Source organism: Scomber japonicus, chromosome 20, assembly GCF_027409825.1.
Source record: "Scomber japonicus isolate fScoJap1 chromosome 20, fScoJap1.pri, whole genome shotgun sequence".
NCBI lineage: Eukaryota > Metazoa > Chordata > Actinopteri > Scombriformes > Scombridae > Scomber > Scomber japonicus.
Genome location: NC_070597.1, coordinates 11,633,024 through 11,657,760, shown reverse-complemented (window position 1 = coordinate 11,657,760; position 24,737 = coordinate 11,633,024). Strand labels below are relative to the sequence as shown.

Genomic DNA, 24,737 nt, shown 5'->3' with positions numbered 1-24,737 from the left:
ATTTCCTTCTTTATTTCGAGGTTGAAAAGAATAAAGAAATATGAGTGGAGGAATGTGACGAATTTAGATTATAAAAGTTATTTAAATTGCTACTTTACTCTACTTTACTTTACATTCACATATCATGGTTAAAAACATAATAATCACAATTTGATTAAAATATATATCAAAGGTGGGCGGGAAATTATTAAACTTCCTCTGATCAATGAAAAATAATGACTCTCCAAAAAGTCTTGTTTCCATAAACTACATGGTCACAGTGAGAACGCACTGAAAGGTGAAAGTGAAAGTATTTGCCACAAAATGTAGACAAAATATATATTTTAATGATAAGATCCAGGAGAGCACCAGTTTGGGGAATAAGACTCCGCAAGTGTGACACATCTCAGGCTGACTAATTCTGCAAAAAGCGCAGGAGTTACGGGGGTGTGGGTTCTGGTGGAGGTGGACGTGGTGGTTGTGTGTGTGTGTGTGTGTGTGTGTGTTGGGGGTGGGGGTGGGGGGGGGGGCTCTCAGATAATATGTACCGCGAATAGATTTCGATGGGAGGAGTTTTTTGCCTCCAGGGGGAAGGTAGACGCAAACACCTTCACCATATTTTTCCAAGGCGCGCTTTATGTGGAGTCACAGCCTTATGGCGAGACGCGGGGACTGGGGAACAGCACAGCTTCCGAGCGGAGTTTTACTCTAATATGGGATATCACATCGTGGACGTGGAAGGCAGAGTGATCTTCCACACACTTCTCTGACCCCCTGAAGTGTTGCACTGATCCGATAAGGTAACTTTTTCTTCTTTGTCTTTCTTTCAAATAATGAGAAGTAAGATTTTGTTTTATTAAAACTTATCATCCTACTGGACGAGTCTCTTTGACGCACAGAGAGGAAGAATATACATCCTTAAAAGCTCATTTAGTTTAATTAAAAGTCCGCTTTGTGTAAAGATTTCACTTATTTTAAAGTTTCTACCATTTCAAGCATTTGTCATTTTTAGTCAACAGTTTTTTTCGAGATATTGGTATTTTTTACTTAAATGTATTTACAGTTTTTTGTTACTTTATTGTCATCATTTTCAATTTGCATAATGAAAAACTAACCTTTTAAGACTGAAAGTGATACAAATTAATTTTTAAGATGCATATGTCTTTGCAGTGGTGAGCAATGCAGCGCAGCAGGGATTCAAGGACATGCAGCAAATTACATTAGATGAAATGATGAAGGATGGAAGCCTGCTGGTTCACTTTCAGACAGCACTTTGCGACTGCAAAGCTCAGTGGGCCCTAATTTTATTTACTGTATTTATTAGTTTGCTGTTTTTTTCTCTCTGTGTCTTAACGTGCCTCGTGCTGTGAAGGCTGAACTCAAATAATCTCTAGAGGGGTTCCCACATTTCCCTTGACTGGACTGGAATGCAAAGATGCCTATTTTGGAGCAACAGACTGCCAGAGACCGAGACGGCCAAGTATGATCTCATGTTTTCTTAGTGAAAGTGTTTTTCTTTGTATTAGCACAAATCCTGAACACCTTTACTTTTTAAAACAAGATTTTAATAGAGCGCTGCTGCTGTCCATGGTGCTGAAGTTGGAAAAAGTTCAGCACCACGGACAGCTCTTGGTCCACTTACGTTAACTGACCGCTAGGGGCGAACCATTGATGGCAGGCCTTCCATCTCTCTGGAGTGAAAATATCAATATTTAAACTATTTTATTCTAAGAAAAAAAAAGATAACGCACACCTCTCTCGTTCTTCACTCTTTTAATGAAATTAGAGCTAAAGATAGATTATATTACAAGGGAGCCAGTTGTTTTCTATGGTTTAGTTGCCACTTGGTCTTCAGATGTTTTGTGTTGTTTGTTTGTTTTTTCAAATGTTAAATACCTTTGCTCAAAAACATATTTAAAAAAAAATGTAAATTTCAATGTATTTTCATTACCTACAGCAATAACTTATTTCAACTGTTCAAACACACATGTCAACATAAAGTGCTACAGTTACTAACAGTAATATTATGCTAATGACCAAACATCAGACACAAAAGATAATCAATTTGCATCTCCCTTCCTTAAAAAAACAGTATTTCCTAGTCCCACAAGGCTGTGGGATTTATTTGCAAATAGGCCTTGAAGCATTAAAGATTAATTATTAACTCTGGTTCTAATAATAAAAGCATAAAAAAGGATCTTACCCCTTTAGTCCTATCACTAATTAACATTGAAACATTAAAACTCTGAACAGCTGCTGTCCTTTCATTACATGTTATCACTGTTTATACCAATCTGTTGTTTTTGTGACATCAGGCGCTGCCAAAGGTCCCTGTGCCCCCGCTGAAGCAAACCCTCGACATGTACCTGAAGTGTGTCCAGCACCTGGTAAAGGAGGAGCAGTTTAAGAAAACAAAGGCCATCGTGGAGAAGTTTGGGGCTCCTGGAGGTACTGGAGAGGTTCTCCAAAAGAAGCTTCTAGAGAGGAGGGACAAGACAACCAACTGGGTAAACTCTCACATATGCAAGATAAACCACACCACTGCCTCATTTTATCAAGGTGCATGAACTGGAAAAAGACAGAAAAAAAGAATAATTCCAACTATTTTCTATCTCCTGTATCAATAAAGACCATTCTGGTTTAATATTAATCTTTAAGAATAGCTGGATATGTTTCTCCTCTCCACCTTTTTCTAATTAATCAAACATTCATTTGGGAAACTCAAAAAAGCCATTAGCTGATGTTCATCATTCAATATCTTTAATATTAAAACATGTCTATTTTTCTTCATTTATACACTATTTTATAATATGAAGATCTGATATAACAAATTTGAGGTTTAGTATGTGTAATCAGCATTTTCTTTGTTCTTGTTTGAACCTTTGCATCCTTGCTATTTTACAATGAAAGTGCCGACTGAGTTGGTCCTAAAATAATATAATATATAACCGGATTATAAGGGTTGAAAAAAATGAAACACCTGGCAATGAAGATTTATCGGAGTCTCTGCTTGTCCTTTGTTGCTTCAATCTCCCTTTGAGTCAGTGTGATCTGTCAGTCCACAACTCATCCAGCTCAGTGAAATCTATCACACTCCCACTCTCACATCAGGTCTCACCCACTCTCCTTTTCATCTGGTAGTGACACTGTAATAGGTTTTTTTTTTACTCCATTGCTCACAGGTCTCAACTCAGAAGATAATAACTTGAGTCCAAATTGCTTAACGAAGCAACATTTCTCAAAAAGCGCCTGTGTGTGTTTTTCAGGTCTATGACTACTGGCTAGAGGACATGTACTTGAACAACAGGTTGGCCCTACCAGTCAACTCCAGCCCTGTCATGGTGTTTCCTAAGCAGGCGTTCAGAGATCATAAAGATGCTCTCAGGTATGTGGTGGAATTTTTTTGGTTCAGACTATATAATGTTTACATGTGCTGAGTTTTAAAACATGTATCCATCCTCTCTGTGATGTACCGGAGTCACTGATTAAAGTATTTCAGACAAGACTCTACTGTGCAACAACAGAATTATGAATCAAGCAATTGAAAGAAAAATGTTGCCGTAAATCACGTTTGTAGTAAATAATGCAACAGAATATCAAGATTTTTCCACAATCAAGTTAGAAAGGTGAAAATATTTCAGCTATGTGAAGTGCTGGCCAGATTCTGATCACAAAAGTCAGGTTTTAGATTGACTTGATCAAAGGGAAATCTGTTTTTTGTCAACTGAATGGTGATGCAAGGAAAAAAACATTTTTCATTGTCAATAAATTATTTTATGATTAACAGATTACTCTATTTGTTCAAAAATGTCTTAATATAGTAAGAATATCTCACACCATAGTCTAAAATGAAACATACAGGTTAGAAAAGAAAAAGACGTAAATTGTTACAGCTGAGGAAAACTGGAAAGTTATTAATTTTTGCTTAAATAATGGACCAAAAAGATGAATTATTCATTAAAATGGTTTAAGATTAATTTGATATCAACTGTTATTAGAATAATTGTTTCAGCTCTCCTGGAAACCCTGTCTATCCCCTATCTGCATCACTCTGCGCAAACCTGCTTTTAAAACTCTCTCTCTTCTCTCATCTCACAAAATACAAGTCATTGAGGAAAATGGAGTAAATAAATGCACCAAAAAGTAAATCACAAAGCTTCATATCAACTAATAACTCCCACAATATACTGAACAACATGATTGCAGATTGCTTGAGGTTCAATTTATTGTTTCCAGGAGTTTAGATAAAATATTGGATACTGCTCATTTGACTTTTCTGTACAGTGATGGTCTGTATTGGAGACCACTAAACAACACCATCACTAACGGTAGAAAACATACACTATATCATTCAGTTCTGCGGCCGCTGAGTGGTTTATGTTCCTCTCAGCAGACATGGACTCAGATTAAGATCAGAGCAGACATGGAGAGAATCACTGGCATCATCTCTTGGACAAATCTCTGCCCATTATTAAATGAGCTGTGGTCCACCAGACATTACACCAGTCCACCCGGACCTGTAACTCACCATTAGCTTTTGTCAGCTTGTGCTGCACTAACTGAATATTTCCAGAGCACCCCAAGCAGCTGGTAATCTACTGACACGGCCACTTATTAGATTGGGAGTGACAGGGCCAAACTCTCCACAGAGACTGCTAGTCAGGCCTCATTTAGGGGTGTGGTGCACTGTGGCCGCCTCTTTTGTATTGATCTGGCTTTGAACGTAATAACACCAAGACAAATGACATACAACATTAGACCTGACAGGGCTCTGTGTTCTCCCCCCATTTGCCCACACCCCCACTCACACACACAGACTGGCTCTCTCTCTCTCACAAACACAGATAAACACGCACGCTCACCCACTGTACCCTCGTAATTTACCATAATGTGATTACTGTTAGTCCTTTGAGAGATGGGAGTACGTCTAATTATAATCACTTACCAGTCCGCTGTGTGTGTGTGTGTGTGTGTGTTTGTGTGTGTGTGTGTGTGGTGTTTATACAGCAAACACTGCACCTTTTTAATTTCAGCCTTTTCGCTCTTTTAAGATTTGCTGCTCGTCTCATCAGAGGGGTGTTGGAGTATAAGGCTCTCATTGATGCGTAAGTACCTGTAGCCTGTAATGGATTACCTGCCACCCTGTACCTTCCTCCACCTCATCTGTTACCCCTACAGCCCTAGTGTGCAGTCAGTCAACTTAAGATGAAACCATACTAATAAGTCACTAAGTGAGTGTATCAGAGGTAATATGATGTGTGTAATAATATCTCTCAGGCGAAGGCTCCCTGTGGAGTTTGCCCGAGGCCAGCTGGCTGGGACCCCTATGTGCATGGAGCAGTACAACCGCCTCTTCACCTCCTATCGGTACCCAGGGCTAAAGACAGATACGCTGAAGGTCCAGATGAATGCGGCCTCCTCAGCGCCAGAGCACATCATCGTGGCATGCAAGAACCAGGTCAGGACGCAGGCCTCTGAGGAGACTTTTCATACTCCATCACACATCTAAGTGAAGACACTGTTGTAAGGATGTTTTAACATTATATTAAGTTTATCTACAGATGCAGCTGAAGGTTTTTTCCCCCAGAGTGTTCCAGAGATGTGGTGGATTTACCAAAGCATGCAGCAATACTGGCCTCTAGAGCAGATAAACACTTCCTTCATCAGATTTCAAAGTATGAGACTATTCTGACTATCTAAACTGGCTACAGAAGACATTGTATCTACTCTATTGATGCCAACTTTTAATTTAATGCATTACAGATATCACAAGGGTATACAACTAAAAACCTCAACCACAGCACTGAATATAAGAGGTTTTTTCACAAGTAACATGTAATTGCAATATTCTAGTCAAACACTGCATACACATCATTCTGCACATTGAAGCTCATCCAACATCCAACTGAAGGACCAAGACAAACATTGATATTTTACTAGCTGGGGGATTTCGAATTCAGGTTGAGATACTACACTAGCTCTATGTTAAGGTAAAATATTAGTCACTTTTCATCATACTATATTTAAAATTCATCCAAATCTTTGTTATAGAACTGCATTTTGTGAGTTCCCCAACTGATCATATAATTCAAAATTCAGAATGGAAGTCTTTTTAGAGATTCCCCTCAATGCATAAAACCTGAGCTGACATCATCTGCAGGTCCAAGGCTACTACCGTTTTGATTTAATTTAGCTTTGCCTTTGAATTAATGTGGAAAAAGGCTGAGAGACAGAACAAGAGGAGCTCTCACCTGGAAATGGTTCTGGGAACTATCAATCTGTTGCACATAAGGGTCTGTCCCTATAGAGATACAGACCGTTAACTTAATTACAGTTGATTAAATCTGCCACTTTGTCTGAGAGCTTCCTTGAGTCGCATGTTTAACTGAATAGAGAGGAGGAGCCATGTTTTAGGTTGCAGTTGGCCATTTTTAGTCCCTTGTTATCTCATTGCTTCAAATACTGTACCAATAAAACTTTGACATACAGAACGTATCTCAGCATAAATATTCCCTACTAAATTTGCATCCTGTGATACAGTACATCATGGAATAGTTAAGAAATGTATGGTTTCTGTAATCTATTTTTCTCACTAGTTTTTCGTATTGGATATCGTCGCAAACAGCAAGCAGCTCAATGAGACAGAGATCTCATCCCAACTGGAGAAAATCATGAAAATGGCAGAAAACGCAGAAGACAGACTCCCTCCTGTTGGCATCCTGACATCTGATGAAAGAACAGAATGGGCACAAGCCAGAGATGCACTGATTAAAGGTCTTAGCTCTAATGTCTTCACTTCCAATTGTAAAACAATTTTCAGAGAAATAATCCAAGACATATCTAAATTTTACAATTCAATCCAACTTCTCCTATCCAGATCAAATCAATAGGGACTCTTTGGCCCTGATAGAGAGCTGTCTCTGTGTGGTGTGTCTGGATGAGCCCAACGGCTTGGCGCCAAATGACACTAACAGGGCCCTGCTGATGCTGCATGGTGGTGGAAGGGAGAGGAATGGGGCAAACCGCTGGTATGACAAGTCAATGCAGGTAACCAGACCATGCTGATAGCACCTCAATCCTCCATGAATGGAGAGCTTGGCCTGTTAGTTAATCAATCTTCTCTCAGTTTGTCATAGGAATGGATGGCATATGTGGAGTGGTGTGTGATCACTCACCTTTCGAGGGCATAGTGCTGGTGCAGTGCTCGGAATACCTGATGAAATACATGTAAGTCAGCCCACTGCAACAGGATAAGACTGTATATCAGGTGTTGATTTCTCAATGAATGCTGCTGAGGCAAAGTAGATATAAATGTTGTTGTCCTCAATAGAACTGGGACCCCATCAAAGGTAGCGACATCATCCAGCATCAGAGAGCTTCCGCCTCCAGGAAGACTTCTCTGGAAATGCAACCCTCACATCCAAGGACTCCTAAAGGCATCTGGAGACCGACTCCAGAGGCAAGACCCACACAAACAAACAAACACATAAACATAACTACAAACAAGTATTTCTTAAGACACCAGGACTCATATCATCTTTGGTATCCTCTCCTCCAGGCTGGTGAATAATCTGGACATGGACGTTTTCAAGTTTGAAGTTTATGGAAAAGAATTCATCAAAAAACAGAAGATGAGTCCAGACGCATTCATACAAGTTGCCTTACAACTTGCATTTTACAAGTAAATCAAATCCCAGATCTTGAGCTTTAAAAATATGTAGTCATTCTTATTCCTTTTCAAATCTGTTGATGTTTCAATGATTGCTTCTGTCATGTCCTCAGATGCAATGGAAGGCTCGTTTCCACCTATGAGAGTGCGTCTATTCGGCGTTTCCAAGAAGGTCGGGTAGATAACATTCGCTCAGCCACTGCTGAGGCCTTGGCTTTCGTCAAGTCCATGAAAGATGACAGAGGCACTTTCACCGTGAGTCATTTTTCTCACTTTGACCCCAATTACAGACTAACTCCCTTATTACTGCTCATCAAGCCTGTTTAAACAAAACAGGTGCGACTGGCTACCTCAGCACGCCAAACCTGGTCTCCCTATTAAAACAGATGATTTCTCTGAAGATTTAACGGCTCTATGAAAAATGTATTTATTTGCAGTTTTGTATTTCTTTTGTGAAAACTGCCCCATGTTTGGTTCTGTTCTCTGAATTATTTTTCACTTTTCTTGCAGGATTCAGAAAAAATGAAACGACTGAGGGATGCAATCAATGCCCAGACAAATTATACAATCGCAGTAAGTGTTTCATACCAGCTTTTGATCAGTGTCATAGAAAAAAGCTCAAAATCATGTTAAACTGATGCTGATGCCAGAAAAAAGGTCTCAGTAATACATTTTGGTTGGTGTATCACAATAAGGAGATAGTGGACACATAGTGGGGCTATTGTCCAAGATGTTTAAAGGCACAGTTCACAAATGGTGTGTAGCTTCCTTTCTATCCCAAACACATCTACATGGTTTGTGGTCCAACTGTAGCCCAGGAAGTTCAGTGAACCACCAAACTCGTTGTAATAGTCATGGTGGAGAGTACACTGACTGGGCCTGTAAATCCCATCTCTGTTCATAATAAAACTCTTGCTGAAAAAGCTTAATTAGCACTAAGGGAAAATGTGTTTTTCAGGCTATCACAGGAATGGCAATAGACAATCATCTCCTTGGACTCCTGAGGATCGCAAAGGAGCTCAAAATGGAGAAACCGGAGATCTTCTGCGATGAGACATATCTGGCCAGTAACCAATTCATCCTTTCTACCAGTCAGGTAACATGCAATCCCATTCTATCCTAAACTATATGAATTGGCTATTGAGCTTTCATGTCACAAAGGCAGAGAATACAGAAGAGATACTATTATGGAAATATTCTTGATAATCTTCTGCTGCTTTGCATATAAATCATCCTGATGCCCTCCTCTTGCGAGCAGAGGTACAGTGATGGAAAACGCTTCCAGTCACTCCCAATTCTCAATTGGCTTTTAATTTCTTTAAATACCCAATTGGTATTTAAAGAAATACAGTTCTTGGAGCCAATGGGCATCAAGTTCTTTTGCGTCTGACAAGAAGATGGAGACCAAACAGGTCCTGCTGAAAGTCCAAACTGACCTGAAGGAGAAAATCACCTAGAGTAGCAAAAGCACCAGCATTTTGAGAATTTGGCTTATTTCTATGCCCTGCATTCAAACAAGCAGAAGATCCTGTTTGTAGTTTATTAAAGAACTTTTAAGACATGACTGTGTTTAGCACTAAGCTGTATCGTCAATTAAAATAACCAATTACAAATGCCTAAAGAAATCTCTTGAAAAGAGTTACTGAAGATTACTTTTTCATTGAAATGGGAACCAAGACGGCAAAAAAGTAGTGTGCTTACAACACAACAAACCTTTACAAACTGTAAGAGACTAATTAGAAAGGTCGGAAAATAGTGAGGGGACTGCTGGTGGACCATCACTGAGGTCTCCGTGTTTACTCTTAAAGTCTTTTTAATTGGAGACCCTGTCAGATTCATCTGCTATCCTCTGCATTGGGCTTTTTTCACTCCAGATCATCTTTGTATTTAGCTTTAGCACTTGAAACCCATACTTGAAATACATGTTTTTCCCTCCAATAAATGTTTGTTAAGGCAGCTATACACATAAACTATGAGTACAAAGACTTACTACACTAAAGTATACATTCACAAGAACTGACAGTTGCATTGTTATTTTATTGATTGAGGGGTGGATGACGCTACAACTGCATGTAATGATTATGGGATGCCTCTTCAGCTTTGATACTTTTCCATTTCTGGTGGCAAAACAAAGAGCATCTGCAGTTTACACTGAGCAGTGACTCTTCTAAGTCACATTTATAATGTGCAATCATTAGTAGTCATCCATGACATTTTCAGCAAATTGAATGTGTGGTTTGCTACTCACTTTTGCTAAATAATAAAGTAAAGTGATTCACACCCTGTTCATCATAACTTTACTATTTTAGCATTTTGTATCAACAAACTCTTTCCTGACGCATTTGTGAAAGAAGAAACTACAGAAACTTAAACTACATCTATGGAAAATATATCACAGAGTTTTCCTGGTGGTGCATTATTGCATGTCGGGGGAAAACCTCCAGAGTGTAAACATCCATCAGACCAGGTGAATCCTGCGTATGAAGTTGATATAGAAGTTGAATAGAAAATGACTTGACAAGATTCATTATGTAAAAAATACAAAGAAATTGCTAGTTTCAGATTGTCAAAGAATTTGCTGGACAAAACAAGACATCTCAGGATGTTGTCCTGGGCATATTTCTCTATTTTCTAATAATGAAAATCAGCTGTATTGGCAGCCCTGCTCTGATTCATCATCTCTCACAAATGCAAAACTACAGCAGTCTAACCTAAGTTGTGCCCTCCTGTTTACAGGTCCCTACCACAGTGGAGATGTTCTGTTGCTACGGCCCAGTGGTGCCCAATGGCTATGGAGCCTGTTACAATCCACAGTCAGACCACATTATCTTCTGTGTGTCCAGTTTTTGGGAGAGCACACAGACAAGCTCAGCCGTTTTCGTCAAAGCACTGAACGAGGGCCTGCTGGAAATCAGGGACTTGTGCAATAGTAGCAGCGCTGCAGCTACCAAACCGACTGATAGTAGCCAGGGAGCTGGCCAGTCTCGTAAATCAGGGAAGTAAGCCATACTGAAGGAGAACTCCCACTCAGCTGCTCCTCTCAACACTTTTAGACTTAGACTTTAGCTTTAGACTCACTAGTGTCTTTGTTGTCTGTGCAATAGTGTTAACTTTACCATGAAATAAAAAGCCTTAAAATTCACATGTAACTAATATATGTAGTATATAAACTTAAAAAAAAAAAATCTGTGTTGACATCAGAATGATTTTGGGTCCATTACTGATACCCACTTGACTCAGTAGACTGAGATTAACTGGTCTGCTGCCATTAGGAAACTAAAGCCATGTCTGCTTTGAAGCACTGATGTGAGGAGAAACTCCCCAATCAGAGAGTGAATTTACTGAATGATCTCAATGTATATCTAACACACACACTCATAGAGTTATAATGTAATATACTGTACATGGAAGAAACCTGTAAAAAGAAAAAAAGAAAAAAAACATACAGTACAGTATACTTAAGTGACTTATAACAATCATGACATCCTGTAAATGTGATTCTGCCAACCTGTTTCACTTTGCGTGTGCCATTATGTAAAAAGAAAAAACTATATTAATATTATAAAATATAATATTTTAATGAGATAAAAGTTATTTTTGTTGTTGTCCTGTTTGAGTAGTTATGTACATGTTTTGATGCCAATAATACTAAAGTTGCCAAAGAGATCATATATAAGTGAAATCTGTCTTATAAAAAATATATGAATGGATAACTGTAAACATAGAGGACAGGTTACAGATAATAGTGGCGCAGTGGCACATTTGAAGTCATCTATGTACTTGTGCTGTGTGTACGTGTTCCACATTATAGCAATAGTTCATTAGTTTCATGAACAGTACCTTATAAGGAATAAATAGTCCAGTGGTGACTGAGGCAAACCACTGTGTTTATGTGTACAGTGCTTTTCATTTGCACTTAGAAGAGGTAGAATGAGGGTAGTGATGTGTTGTTAATAGTGTAGGTACATTGTGCAATAAGAAAATAGTAAGTGCAGTGAGGGTATATGTGCAATTTACCAAATCAACTCATTAGATGCATGGAGCTCATGTAATGTTAAATAAACTATGGTTGCTATTTTTGATATTCAGAGATATTGGACTGACCTTAGAATGAATTTTGGCAATGTACATGGTGCATGTTGTTTTGTCCATTGAAGGTGTAATGTGACGTAGGATTCCTGTACATTGTGGGTCTTGTTTGAATCTGTGGTGGTTCATGTTATAACAAATCAAATCAGTGGTCTTTAACAGTGAAAATGTGAGGATATTTGTTGTCCTGTGTTCAGATGACACTTAAGTTTGTCATCTGCGTGTCATCAAAGTGAATGTGAACTATAAAGATGATTTTTTTTAAATGTCCATATCAAGAAAAGGCTATAAGCAACACACATGCATGTTTATTCTTACATACTAACTGTATTTTTATATGCTCAAAGCTTCTATGATGAAAATGATGATCGATAACGAGTACATAGAAATAACAAAATTGCCTTAAAATAAAGTGATGCAAACTATTCTCCACATTTCTTCGCAGATATTATATTCTATAAATGTTTAGTGTTGTTTCTCCTCTGATAATTTGTGTTTCTACATGTGCTGTTGTTTCCTGTATGTGTCTGAGTGATAAATGCAAAATAATGTATTATTTGTCATGTGTTATTTAGTGAGGTTTTACCTTATTTCCAGAAAAAAAAGTAACCAATAATCCCTGTGGTTAAATGAGGTTATTGTATGTATGTAGTAATTGTTACACTCATCCATGATGGTTTTTGTCAATGGTCATTTGTAACATGTCAATAACATGGGGAATATAAGTATCAAGTCATTAATGAATGTTCAGTGAAAACTCATGTTTGTCATTCTAAAAACAGAAGAACACAAATCTCATTTATTTTTAAGCTATAACAGTATCTTGTTGATTGAAGACATCACCAAATTAAGCTGTATTAAAACTGTTGTGCAGTGAAAAACTATATACTCAATTCAAGAAATAAAATGAACTTCAAACAATATAATGCCTGTGTTTTCTGTCCGAGTATGTGATGCATACAAAAAAAATGAAAGCCTAACCCATTCAGCTGGTAGAGCCCTGGGAGGAAGATAAGAGTAAGAGGTTAACAAATAAGCCATCTAAGTATGCTGATGCCTTAAGCCTAAACCCGCCTCCCCCAAACAGGGAAAGCAAAGCAACCTCACAAGCAGAAGGTAGAGAGAGTAAGAGGTAAGTCACACTAGCTAATTTTCCTTTAAAGTTGTTGTCTGGAGGTTTATTCATTTGTACAGTTTGTTGGGTCAGAACACGTAAAGCCTCAACAAAAACAGGCCAATTAGTATCAACTGAATTCCAGATGATTCAGTATTGCCACAATAAACAGAAAATTAATTTAGACCAATTAATCCAAGTTTAATTAATATTGACACCAGTTCAGTGTGATTGCACTTCAAACAGTCCAAAACTACAGTCCTTTTGCCATTAACTCCTACATTTCCAAACTTCCTTTACACAGTGGCAACAGTTATTTTTTGGTTCTAGTTGAGGGGAGAGTCAATGTAGCAATACCAATGTAAATATTAACAGCATGGTCAAATTTATGTAGGATAAACAAGATATGACAATTTCACTTTGCTTAATTATTGTCCCAAATGTCTGGTGTTTCTCTTAAATTGGTTGATCAATCTTAGATGAAAAGAAGGACAAACATATAACTACTAATGCTACAAGATTACTAATGTTTTCTGATGCTGTGAAAGGTTTATTTGCATCAATAATGCTCATACTCACTTTTATTCATCCTTTCTAGAAATGCTAACATGGTTGAAAAGTAAACTCTAACCAAAAGCAGAGGGGTGATGATTAGTCTCAAGTGCAAATGTAATTCAAGGAACAACTGGACTCCTTTGCATTGGGTTGTCTGTTTGCAGCTTGGCCACTTCACTAACACAGTCCTAACAGATGGCTTTGTTTTACTGGAGTCTGATTAGGTCTTTAGGGAGAAACCCAAATTTAATTCTCCATTGGTTAAACCACTGAACCAGGTCAACCAAGTGCCCAAACATTAAACATTTAATCAAGCTTCCATGAACTGGTCCAATTGATTTTGGAAAATAAACCACATATATCACAATATTAATGCACAACTAAAAGAGGTTAGTTGAAATTCATTAAATTACTTTTTTTTTGCTTATTCGGTGCCTGATTGCGGGACAGCAGATTAAGCAGAAACAGACCAAATGTAGTCTCACCTCATCCAGCTTCTCCTGTGGCATCCAAGAAGGCCTTCTTAGACCTCGTTGGATATGTAATCACTCAAGTGTGTGCTGGGTTTGACCCAGGCTTCCCTTCCACTTAAGAGTGCCCAGAACGCCTCCACAGAAAAGTGTCTAGGAGGCATCTTGATCACATACCTGAACAACCTCCAACATCTCCTTTCAATACGAAGCAGGAAGTTCTACCCAAGGTCCACTTTTATTCATTCTGTCCTTAAGAGTGAGCCCAGACATTCTGCAGATATCTGCAATCTTGATCCATCTGTTACTACACAAACCTCAGGTGATGCTGAAACACAGAATGACCAGTAAATCTCTTAATCAAGGCAGTCTTGTACAATGCTGGTGTGTGTAAGCTGCCTGTTGATCTCAAATCTTACCCTCACACATGAAGTAGACCCAGAGATACTTGAAGTCCTTCAGAGGGGCAGTAACTTACGCAACACTCAAGTAATTTCCCAACATTTTTCAGCCTATGGCCTGTGATTTGGAGGCACTGGCTCATTCCAATGATCAAATGAAGCCAACAGAACTACATAACTAACAAAAAAACATGGAAGCGATCCTAAGGTCACGGTACAAATTACCCTCGACTCTAGAGATATTAATAAAAAAAGGGAACCACTGTATGCATTAGAGCCTTAAGCATCTCAGGGTGAACATTATCTACTGTACAGATGGAGCTCTTTTACTCCCTCAATCACCTGAAAAATGAGTCCTCTTGCTCTGCCTCCTCCAAAGAAGGAATTTCAGTTGGGTTCATGAGTTCCCTAAAATGGTATCACCAGATAATGCCTCCACTTGTGTTCAGTGCCTCTCCTCCCTTTCTGAGATCAACATGGGAAAGGCTACCTTCCTGATTCATCTGACAGTTAATCAGAACATGTTTAAGACCAACTGAAAGTGCCTCTCCATTGGATTTCTGAACAGGCAGAATTTAGAAATTTAATCTACAAGTGTCCACATCCACAGAAGCTGCAGTCCTTCTGTCTTCCTAAGCATTTACTGTTGAATCCACAGTCCCATGGATCAATCCAGTCAGAGGCCTCTTTCTCCTACTTGACAGCTTTAATTCCACATACATGTAGAAACACATTTAACAGTTCTTACTGACTTTAATGTAATTCCCTGTAATGTACAGGGATTTGTAGTATCACTTTCTTTGTATCAACTGCTTCTCTTCTTGGGAGAATACACTCTTAATAAGGCATACCATACCCCTTATCTTATATTATCTTACAAAAGTACTGTTCATACAGAATACTATAAAGTAATCAGTGTTAGAATCACAAACGTTTAGCCCATTTCACTGTATAAAAAGAGACCATGTAACTAACTAATAAGGAATACAGATGTACATTCTCTAACTGAGTGATGTCATATGAACTCATTGCCATACAAATATGACGTAAGGAGATTATATCACGTTTCAGAAATAGGTACTTCATCCTGTTTGTTCAGGCTGAATTTAGGTATTGAAGACCACTGTGAGGAAAACATGTCACCTCACAGCTCTAATGCCGGCTGTCCAGCCACACGTTTATTGACAGAACATTAAGCTGGGTCAACAACAGCCAGTGCTGGAGGCAACCAGTGCTTTCACTGCGTGCGGAGCAGCTACTGACAAGCCTTGGTGTTGAGATCAATGGTGGAAGCCCACCTGGAGATGGATGATGGGAGAACATTACCACTAATACGTGTCTGCCACGGTGTAGACGGAGACAGAGTCCTACCTGCTGGCTGCTATTGACTGGAAAGGGGAGCAGAGGGGAGCAGAGCTGTCCATCCAGTTTCCCTCCTCCCCGCTTTGTAGCCTGCCAGAGTCCAAGAGAAATGAGGGCCACTGAGGCTTGGTTTTCCACTCCAGCTTGACAAAACAGAGCAGGGGCTGTGCATGTTCAAGTTAAGAATGAATAGGTGAATAGGTAAGATACATGGGTGAATTACAAACAGATCCACTCTTGTACAATGAGACACTGAAAACGATCTGAGCGGCAATGGGCGGAAAATTAATAGTCACAAGACCATTATTTGAGTTTGCATATATTCATTCAGAGATGAAAGTCAGCACTAGATACCTTGAAATATGGAAATAGCAAACATTTCTACACAGTGATAGTAGCTCTTAAAAGCGTGCACAGGGTGCCTATTAATACAAAGCTTCCAGTCCTCACAGCTGACCATTGGGGGATGAGGGAGGATGCAATCCCCCTTGTTAGAAAAATGCAAAATGCCCTGATCATGGCTCTGAAATATCAATAGTCTAACTGTTCTGTGTATTGATAAATCTATGGCGCTGTCCGTGGTGCTGAAGTAGCTGATGGATTTTGTGCCTTTTCCTCTCAGACCCGCCCTTTTGTCTGTTTCATCTTGGATCTGTAATATTCTCTATACCATATACTATAAATACTCAATTACATTATATATTGTAGCCTATATACTCTATAATGGCGTGCCACATCTATGATCCAAGTGACAAAGTGCAATGTGTAGTCACGGAAGAGCGAGAGGATCATAAAGACACACTGTAGACTGTCGCAGTCCTATAATATTCGTTTAATATTTCTATGATCATTTAGTAGTGAGAATTAGTTAGAATTAGTAACAAGAATTAGGCCTATAGGCCAGCAGTTACTAACCATAACCATCCCAGTGGTATAAATGAATAAATCACCTAATGCATGTCAGCCCTCACAAATCTTGTCATGTGCTGTAATCACTAATCACCTTGTACTCATAATGAGCCTCAATAAATGAACATTTGCACATTAATCAAAACTAACTACAACAGCTACAACATTACAATCTGACGCCATTCAACACCCAATTAGTTATACTGAACCTGTCATCCAAATGTGCTCCCCACACTATTAATATATTAGGTAATAAAAAGTCCATGACCAATGATGCAGATGATGCAGCCATCTTTGAAAATGAAACTGAGCCTGACTTGACATTTTCCCTCCAAAATGGAACAGGAAAACTGTCCCATTTTCTTATGTTTAAGATATTGACATTTAAGAAGAAATTCAAAGACACCACCAATGCCATTCTTACAATCTTTCAATTAAGGCTGACTCTATATTATAGCTGTCTGTTTTCACTCACAAAGGAATTTTGATAATGGCCATTCTGGCATTTATAAGGAAACTGCTCCCAGGGCAGAAGCTACATTTACACACCATCTTGAAGCCTAATTGGGCAAGGAGTGAAGCCCCATTAAATAATATGCCACAATATAGTATGTGCCAAGAGCTGAAATGAGGTACTTCCATGGAACCAGCTCCATTTAAGTTGGATTTAGATAAAAGCATTGATTCAGCTGTGACAGAATACCTCACAGTAAAATCCAAATATTTGAGCTTCATGTACAGTAGTGACTGAGGGGCTTCTATTGTGGCTTTTTAAACATGTATGAGAATTAAAAGCTATGTGAAGAAAATAATACAGCATGATCTGTTTATATTTTTAAAAATATGGTAGAATAATAATATCATAGGTGCTGCAATTTATTTTCTGAATATCTTGGCTGAAAATCACAATTTGTTGCAGAACAGCACAGTAGAATGGCCAACTTCAAGCTCTTCACTTCAACAACTGTCAACAGTTTCTTTAGTTGTTTTGATATGTTATAATGAGGCCCAGCTGGATGACAACATAACACCTATTCATCTCAAGGTAGACTGCTTCTAATTTCTTTTCCTATTTACTCCCTTGTTCAGCCCAGGTACTTGTTTTTCATGGTCTCTAAACAATAATTCATCCCTAGGCTGCATATAAGCTGTAACACAAGCCACACTACTGTAAACGTGGTACCTAAACAATGTTGGCAACATATGATTCATTTTGTGATTGGAGGATCAATAACCAATTTGAAGATTACCTGGTGGAGAGGATCCAGATTGTGGGGCTGTGCTTCAATGTGCAGCGTAAATCTTGGTTGGTGGATGTGCGTCTAGGCCTGCCACAGCTCCTGCTCTAGGGAATGATTTATGCCTTGGTCCTGCGACATGTCCTGTAGCGGTTGGGCTCTCATCGAACGGCTGCAGCTAATTTGAGTGGCCTCAGTGAAAGAGGTTGCTGAGTGAATAGTGGGGATGGTAAGCGAAAGGGTCAGGGTGTTACAGTTAGAGAAAGTGCAGAAAGTCGTGATTGGTGTGTAAGAAAAAAACCTCAACAATCATTAATCATTAGCTTCATCATCATAATCATTACCATAAGTGCACCGTACAGCTCACAGTGGTATAAATGCTTCTACTTCTCTCAAGAACTCACATTCACTTGCGAGAGCTGAGTAGAGATAAACAGACAAAGAGGGGAAAAAGTGAGAGTTCAAGACTAAATGCGAGTTAAGATCCTGGAAGGTAAATGGTTGTGCCAGGCCATCATCCTAAGACCAGAGTCAATCATCCACAAAAGCACTGCAAAGAGACAATCGCATAAATGTTCTCCTAACATCAGAGTAACAACCGTTAACCCGCTTGCATGGCCTCCCAGTTCAGCATGAGAGCAGCTCTGAAAGCCAGTTGCATAAGTGCCAAATATGAATTGATCCAAGGCGACAGGAGGAAGAAAAGTTAGATGGAAGGAACTCATTAGGAGCGCTGCAATCTCCTCACAAACCCCATCTCGGTAATGCAGAGAAATTTGTGAACTGGCCATGAGTTCTGAAGGATATCTCATAACGTTTGACAAGTGAAAACCGCCACCAGGCAGCTAATAGCTATACTGTCATGGGGGGCAAATAAAAAGGCATGAGTTTGCATGCATGTAGGCTTTGTGGCTCTGGTCATGTGAGACACAGAAAGCAAAAGGCAATTCCCTCACTCCCTAAGTTCCCCAGCAGATCTGTTCTGCTGCCAGACCAGATGTGAGATGGAGGGATTGTTGGTGTTAGGAATAGGGGTTGACTGAGGAAAAGCGGAGTAAAAGAGGTGTGCTTCATTAAGTGCTCAGCTCCCAGGTGCCCATTTGTCCCAGTAGCATCGTCCCTGAGGAGCAGATCCATGTGGGGTGGAGCGGAGATGAACAGAGGCCGCCAGTGAGCAGCAGCTTCCTCCAGCCCACAGCTGCCAATGGCTCAATCACTCTCAGAACACCACTAACTAAACCGCACACCATGGAGCAGTGCCCGCTTCCTGACTCCGCCAATTACAGTGACCCATTAGGAAGAAGGAACGCAGCTTCAACAGATGGGAGAACGGAGGTGTGTTCATTCACTTGTTTGGTGGAAGAGGAGACAAAGCTAAGTTTGGTGCGGATGTGCTTTTTCTTTTAGTCTAAAGAGAATAAAAGAGAGTTTCCATAATGGCTCATTCTAATTTTTTAAATGCTTTTATATGGTAATTCTGCAGTAGTATGGTTTAATGATCAGGTAGTCTGAGGTGATAGACCTAATTAGATTGCCATCGAGCACATATCATTTAATAAAGTAAATATAAAAGACGAGATGATACATATTGGACCTATTGTTTATGTATTGCTTATGCTGTTATATTGTAACTAAACTACAGTGTATAAATGGAAGTTAAAGTGGATTATACATTCTACTGTAGTGTGCTACAAACGCCTTTAAATACTACAGCACTGCGCAAAAGTTTTAGACACTTTAGAGTTTAGATTCTTATCCATTATGCAATATCATCAGTGAGGCGTCTGATCAGCCAGGGTCAAAAAGAATCTTTAGCGACAAGAAAAAGGAGCCCCGCAACAGATGGTACAGCCCCCACAGACACAGAGCCCTGATCTCAACATCATCAAGACTGTCTGGGATTACATGGAGAAACAGGAAGCAATTGAGACAGCCTAAACTCACAGAAAAACTCTAGCAAGTTATCCAAGATGCTTCGAACAACTTACCTGCAAAGTACCTTTAAAAACTGTGTGCAAGTGTACCAAGGAGAATGGATGCTATATTTAAAGGTCACACCAAATATTGATTTAATTTATTTTTCTTCTATCTAAAGAAAAGTAAGTTAATTGATTATAGAATTACTTTTGAAAGCATCCTCACTTTTCCTAGAACTACACAGTGCTTTACTTTTCTATAAAACTATTATTTTGCCATGAGAAAGAAATAGAAAATAACCTAAATTAGCAAACAAAGAATTTATATGACGGTCATACCCTTACTAGTAAACAAACAACTCAGGTGAAATACAAACATCATGGGTAACTGCACACACCATGATCAGTAAACACATTACACCGCAAAGTTCACAGGGGAGTTTCCTCTGAAATAAACTTAATAGTCCGACTATGAGACGTTATGAAAATATAATAAGAGGCATTAAGAACTTAATGGGCCACACAGCTGTGAAGTAATACTGTATGGGCACTTCCCACAGGTTTGCCTCGTGCTTTCTGTACATAGTTGAGCTCATTTGTGTTTATTAACTTCCAGTGGGCTGTGAAGGTAGATGAAGGAGCAGCAGGAAGAGGCGAGCCGGAGCTGTAAAATAATGGTTCCTTCTTTAATGAGCGGCTGGGGACCGCAATATCTGGTGACAGAGAGGGTCCCTTTGCTGAGTCTCTGTCACAGTGGAAAGGCTCATCCTAAATCTCGCTCTTATTGCGACGAGCACAGCGTGACAATATCTCACTCTGGAGATACAACTTCAGGTTTTTATGGGTGCTTGGGTAATTGAACAGCTGGAGGTAAAAAGGTTTAATTCACTTATCCGTAAAGAAAATGTATCCAAACTAAACGTCTGATGAATTGATATTGGTATTCTCTGTTTAATCCCTCCTCTGTTGCTTTTCACTCATAGTAGTTAATCACTGAGATACTGTATGTTTGTGAACAAGTAGTGTTTGGCGCTGGAGTGATGGCATCATCTAGGCTACATGTGTCCTGGTGTAAATAAGCCTGTCAGATTAGACACTAGTTCATATGTAATAGAGAACAAGACTGAGGGATGGCTGCAGTGTCGTTTTATGGCCCCTCAAACCACACTTGTCAGGGGAACTGGCCCTCAAGACAGCTCGGATGGGTAAAACAAATAGGTTTTGCCTCTGTAGTTTACAATTACCCAACAGAGAGACAGACTATATAGCATTTGGCTATATCAGTTTTATCACACTGCTAGTAGCGATACTACTGCACATCTTGAAATTTAGCACAGCACATAAACATGTAATTACACAACAGAATATTATAACTACATTTTCATACTGTTAAATGCAAATATTTTCAATTTGGGATTACCAGTGACCGTGTTCACACAGCCCCTGGCACTGATACTTTTTAGTAATACGATAAATGTTAAGCAGAGAGCAAAGATAAAAGAATCTATCTATGTACTTCTCATCTCAGTTAGAAGTCATAAATCCCCCAGAGTTATGATCATTGTAGCATGTTTTCATTTATGTTTTGATTAAAAAGGATGTCTTTGTTAGAACTGGAGGGCTTTCATAGATGAATTCCAATTAACATTCAGTAAAAAAGCCCAGCAGGGATTCACTTTCTAACCAGGAAATCCTCCCCCTCCCTGCACTGTATTGCTGGAAATTAACAGCCTGCTTTCAAAACATTGTAATTATAGCTTAGTCATGGAAAAACCAAAAAGAAATACTAATAGTTTGGTTCCTTATTTGATCCGTGAATAAAAGTCAAGGAAGTGCACACAGAGGTCTGAACAGAACTCATTTGTTTGCACCCTTTGCCTCTCTTTTATACACCAAATACATCCTGTCCGACATCCAGCAAAGGAGCCATTGCATTGTACGCTGCCACCCTAACTGTGACAGCTCCATAACAAGCCCAGTGCACAGCAGAGCCTAGAGGCCCACTCTGCCAACGCTTCTCTAAAAAAGCACTGAAGGCACACACAGACAGCTCCCTCCTCTCTATGGACAAACACTCACATACACACACTGAGTCAACCTGCGACACGTGACAGGGCCTTGCCGCAGAAGCTCAGGCTCTGCTATTCCCCACAGTTTGCTGTCATGGACTCCTCACATGCGTGCAGTGAACAAAATATCTGGCTCTTTGAAACATTATGAAAAGTTGCGGTTGAGGTTCACATTCTCTAAGCATTAACCACAAAATCATCTATGTAGTGATGCAACTAATTTTTGCCTAACTGACTAAGGAGTCATTAAAATAGTTCAATGAATCAACAAATTCTTTCACTGCTACACTGAAGAAAGTCAAATACACTCAAACTTATACACTTCACTTTGTTTTTCCCCTAGTTAATGACTGTTACCATGTGTTGGAATCTCATCACATCCTGAAAATGATCAAGGCCAAAAGCCAGTAAAATGTCTCCTTTGAAATGTGTGGGAAACATCTGTCTCTGGCAGCCTTGGATCCCAGAGAGAGACATCTGTCATGGTGTGGTAACATGTTAAAAGTCCCCCAAGATCAACATGTATGCATTCATCTATACATTTCCTCCTAATTAGCAAGTTATGTTATAATTGAAAATGTTTTTAAAATTAAAATAATATGTGTGTTTCAAATTCCCTAATAAGCTTCCTGTAGCACTTTGAAATCTTTGCCAGGGAACAGAATATATTTTTCTCTTTTTGAAATTATGATTGGTCTTGTGTGGACATGGAACAGATGGTGTTATCTACCTCATGGGTGAAAGGAGCAACAAGTGTGCAATTAAGGGGCCTGAGAAGATGCAGTCAGTTCAAAACAGATAAACTCTGAAAAGTAAACCAATTGAGGCATATATTGCAAAAATGAATAGTTCATACCTTGAGCATATTCAGAGCAAAATTTTACATGCTGAATCTTAATATATGGTAAGATGAAATCTGCAAGCATGCATTAAAGCGAATGATCAATTCATGCAGTTTTAAGTGGTCAGCAACATGTAGACTGTCTCTAAGAAACAGCCTCTTCATACACAGCTAGTGTAGTGGTAATCATCTTCCAGTAACTGCCTATCCAGCAGATTTTTTTTTCTTCCATATTGAGGTTGAAGACAAATGTTGTGTGTAAGAACCGAGACACTGGATCTCAAATGAGTTTAAGTGACAAATGACACATGAAGCACCTGCAGCTTTTACACCTGAAGTCAAGTTGTGCTACCGTGGTGATCAAGCTACAACTTACTGTTGTGCGAGAACAGTAGTGGCCTTGCTCCATCTTTCATTCAAGCTGACTTGGTATCAATCACATGACACCCTAGTGATAGATAGGCAATCTAATAACACTAGGAGCAAAAATAACTTCACTCCCTCAATCCTTGACCTTATGGAGCGAGCAGTCAGTTTGGTTAAAAGCTACGGCTATCACATAAAAATGGATTTTTCTTTTGGATCAATTGCAGTGGAAACATTTGAACTAAAATGGCCATAGAAAGCTGTCACTAATAAATAATTGCTGTTATCATGGATTTATACCCTCTCCGCCTCCTCTACAAGCAGCTATTATTGAAGAGTGGTTTGGACTGCAGCATACTTACACCACAAATAAAAGACAATGCAAGCAAGTTTTTGTCGCCAGTGAAGGAACTGCCTTTGGACAAGGAACCATCTCAGCATGTGCAGAGCTGGAGGAGAGACACAATTACCATCAAATGTTAGTGGCTGTGCCGCTACTGAGGCGCCACACAGGACACAGAGGAAGTGGTGAAACATTTAGGTCACGCCAAGTTCAAACATGCTCACAGCTACGGCAGTGTGAGGTGAGGATATCACAGATGATGCAGGATTTCTTAATTGTGAAGGCATAAAATTGATTTAGTAATTCAAATTTAAAGAATGACAAGGCAAAGAATCTTACTGGTTCATTGAGTGTATATTCAATTTGCTGATGGTTTATGGCAATGGAGTTGGGAAGTGTGACAGATTCTTGCTCTTCATCTCAGCAGCTGTTGTGTGGCTAACTTTGGCTTTATTACAAGATAGCATGATTGGACCATGCGTAGCAACTGGTTCTACAAGTCGCATTTTGAGTCAATGCCTTGATTAGGAGCAATTGCAAATTAGCTGCATCCCACAAGTACTCTGACATCCCAGGTGTATGTATGGCAACCATCTTTATTTCATAAAATAATAATTTTATCATGGAAAGGACAAAATATGAATAAGTGAACAAGAGCTCATGACAACAAATTCTATTTTTGTCTTGAGTCTTCAGTCCAAACAAATATAAGCCACAGCTCCCCGGGTTTCATCCAACATATCAATATTCAGCTGATAATGCCTTTAATCTGTGGCCAAGAGAGCCTTGCATAACTCCTCCAAACTCCACAGGGGGTATCCACTAATGATCAAAAATGATCTGGAAATAAGAAATAAATAGCTCATAATGAATTCAAATAGGCCTCTGCATTTATAATACAGCACCCTGCATTATCAGAGCTGACCTTCTTGGATGGTAACAATGAAAAAGTGGAAAATGATATGGCAATGTTGCACTCTCCTCAAAAAGAAACCACTGATGAACTGTTTGATGTATTTTACTTTCCTCCAGGGCCCATTGATAATTCATACAACATACTAAAGAAAAGCTACTGTAGTGCTGTATGATCACTTCATGTAAATGTATGACTGCACTGTACCTCCACATTCTCCACATCAAACCCCGACTGATACCCAAATTTTCCACTTCTGCAGCTGACTCCTGCATATCATTCAAACTTTTAAAAAAATAACTAAATGAGGAATTCAATCTCCTTGGATGCAGAATCAGAATTTGACAAATGAGTCCGCTAGAAATTTCTCTTTGTGCAATAGGGAGAACATTCGGTTTTGGAAGATTGTTCACTAATTGAGTTAAGCTGCTTTACGCTTCACCAATGACATTTGATACTGAGTAAGGATGCACCATCTCTTCCTCCCTATTTGACATTTTCAA

At 39.2% G+C, this 24,737-nt stretch overlaps 1 protein-coding gene across 1 annotated transcript; it reads left to right on the top strand.

Annotated features, from left to right (window-relative positions):
• The first annotated feature begins 1,414 nt into the window (after positions 1 to 1,414).
• Positions 1,415 to 10,651, top strand: LOC128381510 (choline O-acetyltransferase-like). The gene is made up of 14 exons (XM_053341533.1): positions 1,415 to 1,459; positions 2,295 to 2,486; positions 3,246 to 3,364; positions 5,031 to 5,084; positions 5,257 to 5,437; positions 6,576 to 6,753; positions 6,857 to 7,026; positions 7,106 to 7,206; positions 7,310 to 7,438; positions 7,538 to 7,660; positions 7,762 to 7,903; positions 8,159 to 8,221; positions 8,607 to 8,744; positions 10,385 to 10,651. The coding sequence occupies exons 1-14, from the start codon at positions 1,415 to 1,417 to the stop codon at positions 10,649 to 10,651; spliced, it is 1,902 nt and encodes a 633-aa protein (XP_053197508.1).
• Positions 10,652 to 24,737: the final 14,086 nt, after the last annotated feature.

Excerpts from the sequence above, each read along its gene's own strand:
- LOC128381510 (XM_053341533.1), top strand. The coding sequence starts at position 1,415 with ATGCCTATTTTGGAGCAACAGACTGCCAGAGACCGAGACGGCCAA. Across the intron at positions 7,027-7,105 it reads GGTATGACAAGTCAATGCAG|TTTGTCATAGGAATGGATGG; the intron begins GTAACCAGACCA and ends ATCTTCTCTCAG. Across the intron at positions 8,745-10,384 it reads TCATCCTTTCTACCAGTCAG|GTCCCTACCACAGTGGAGAT; the intron begins GTAACATGCAAT and ends TCCTGTTTACAG.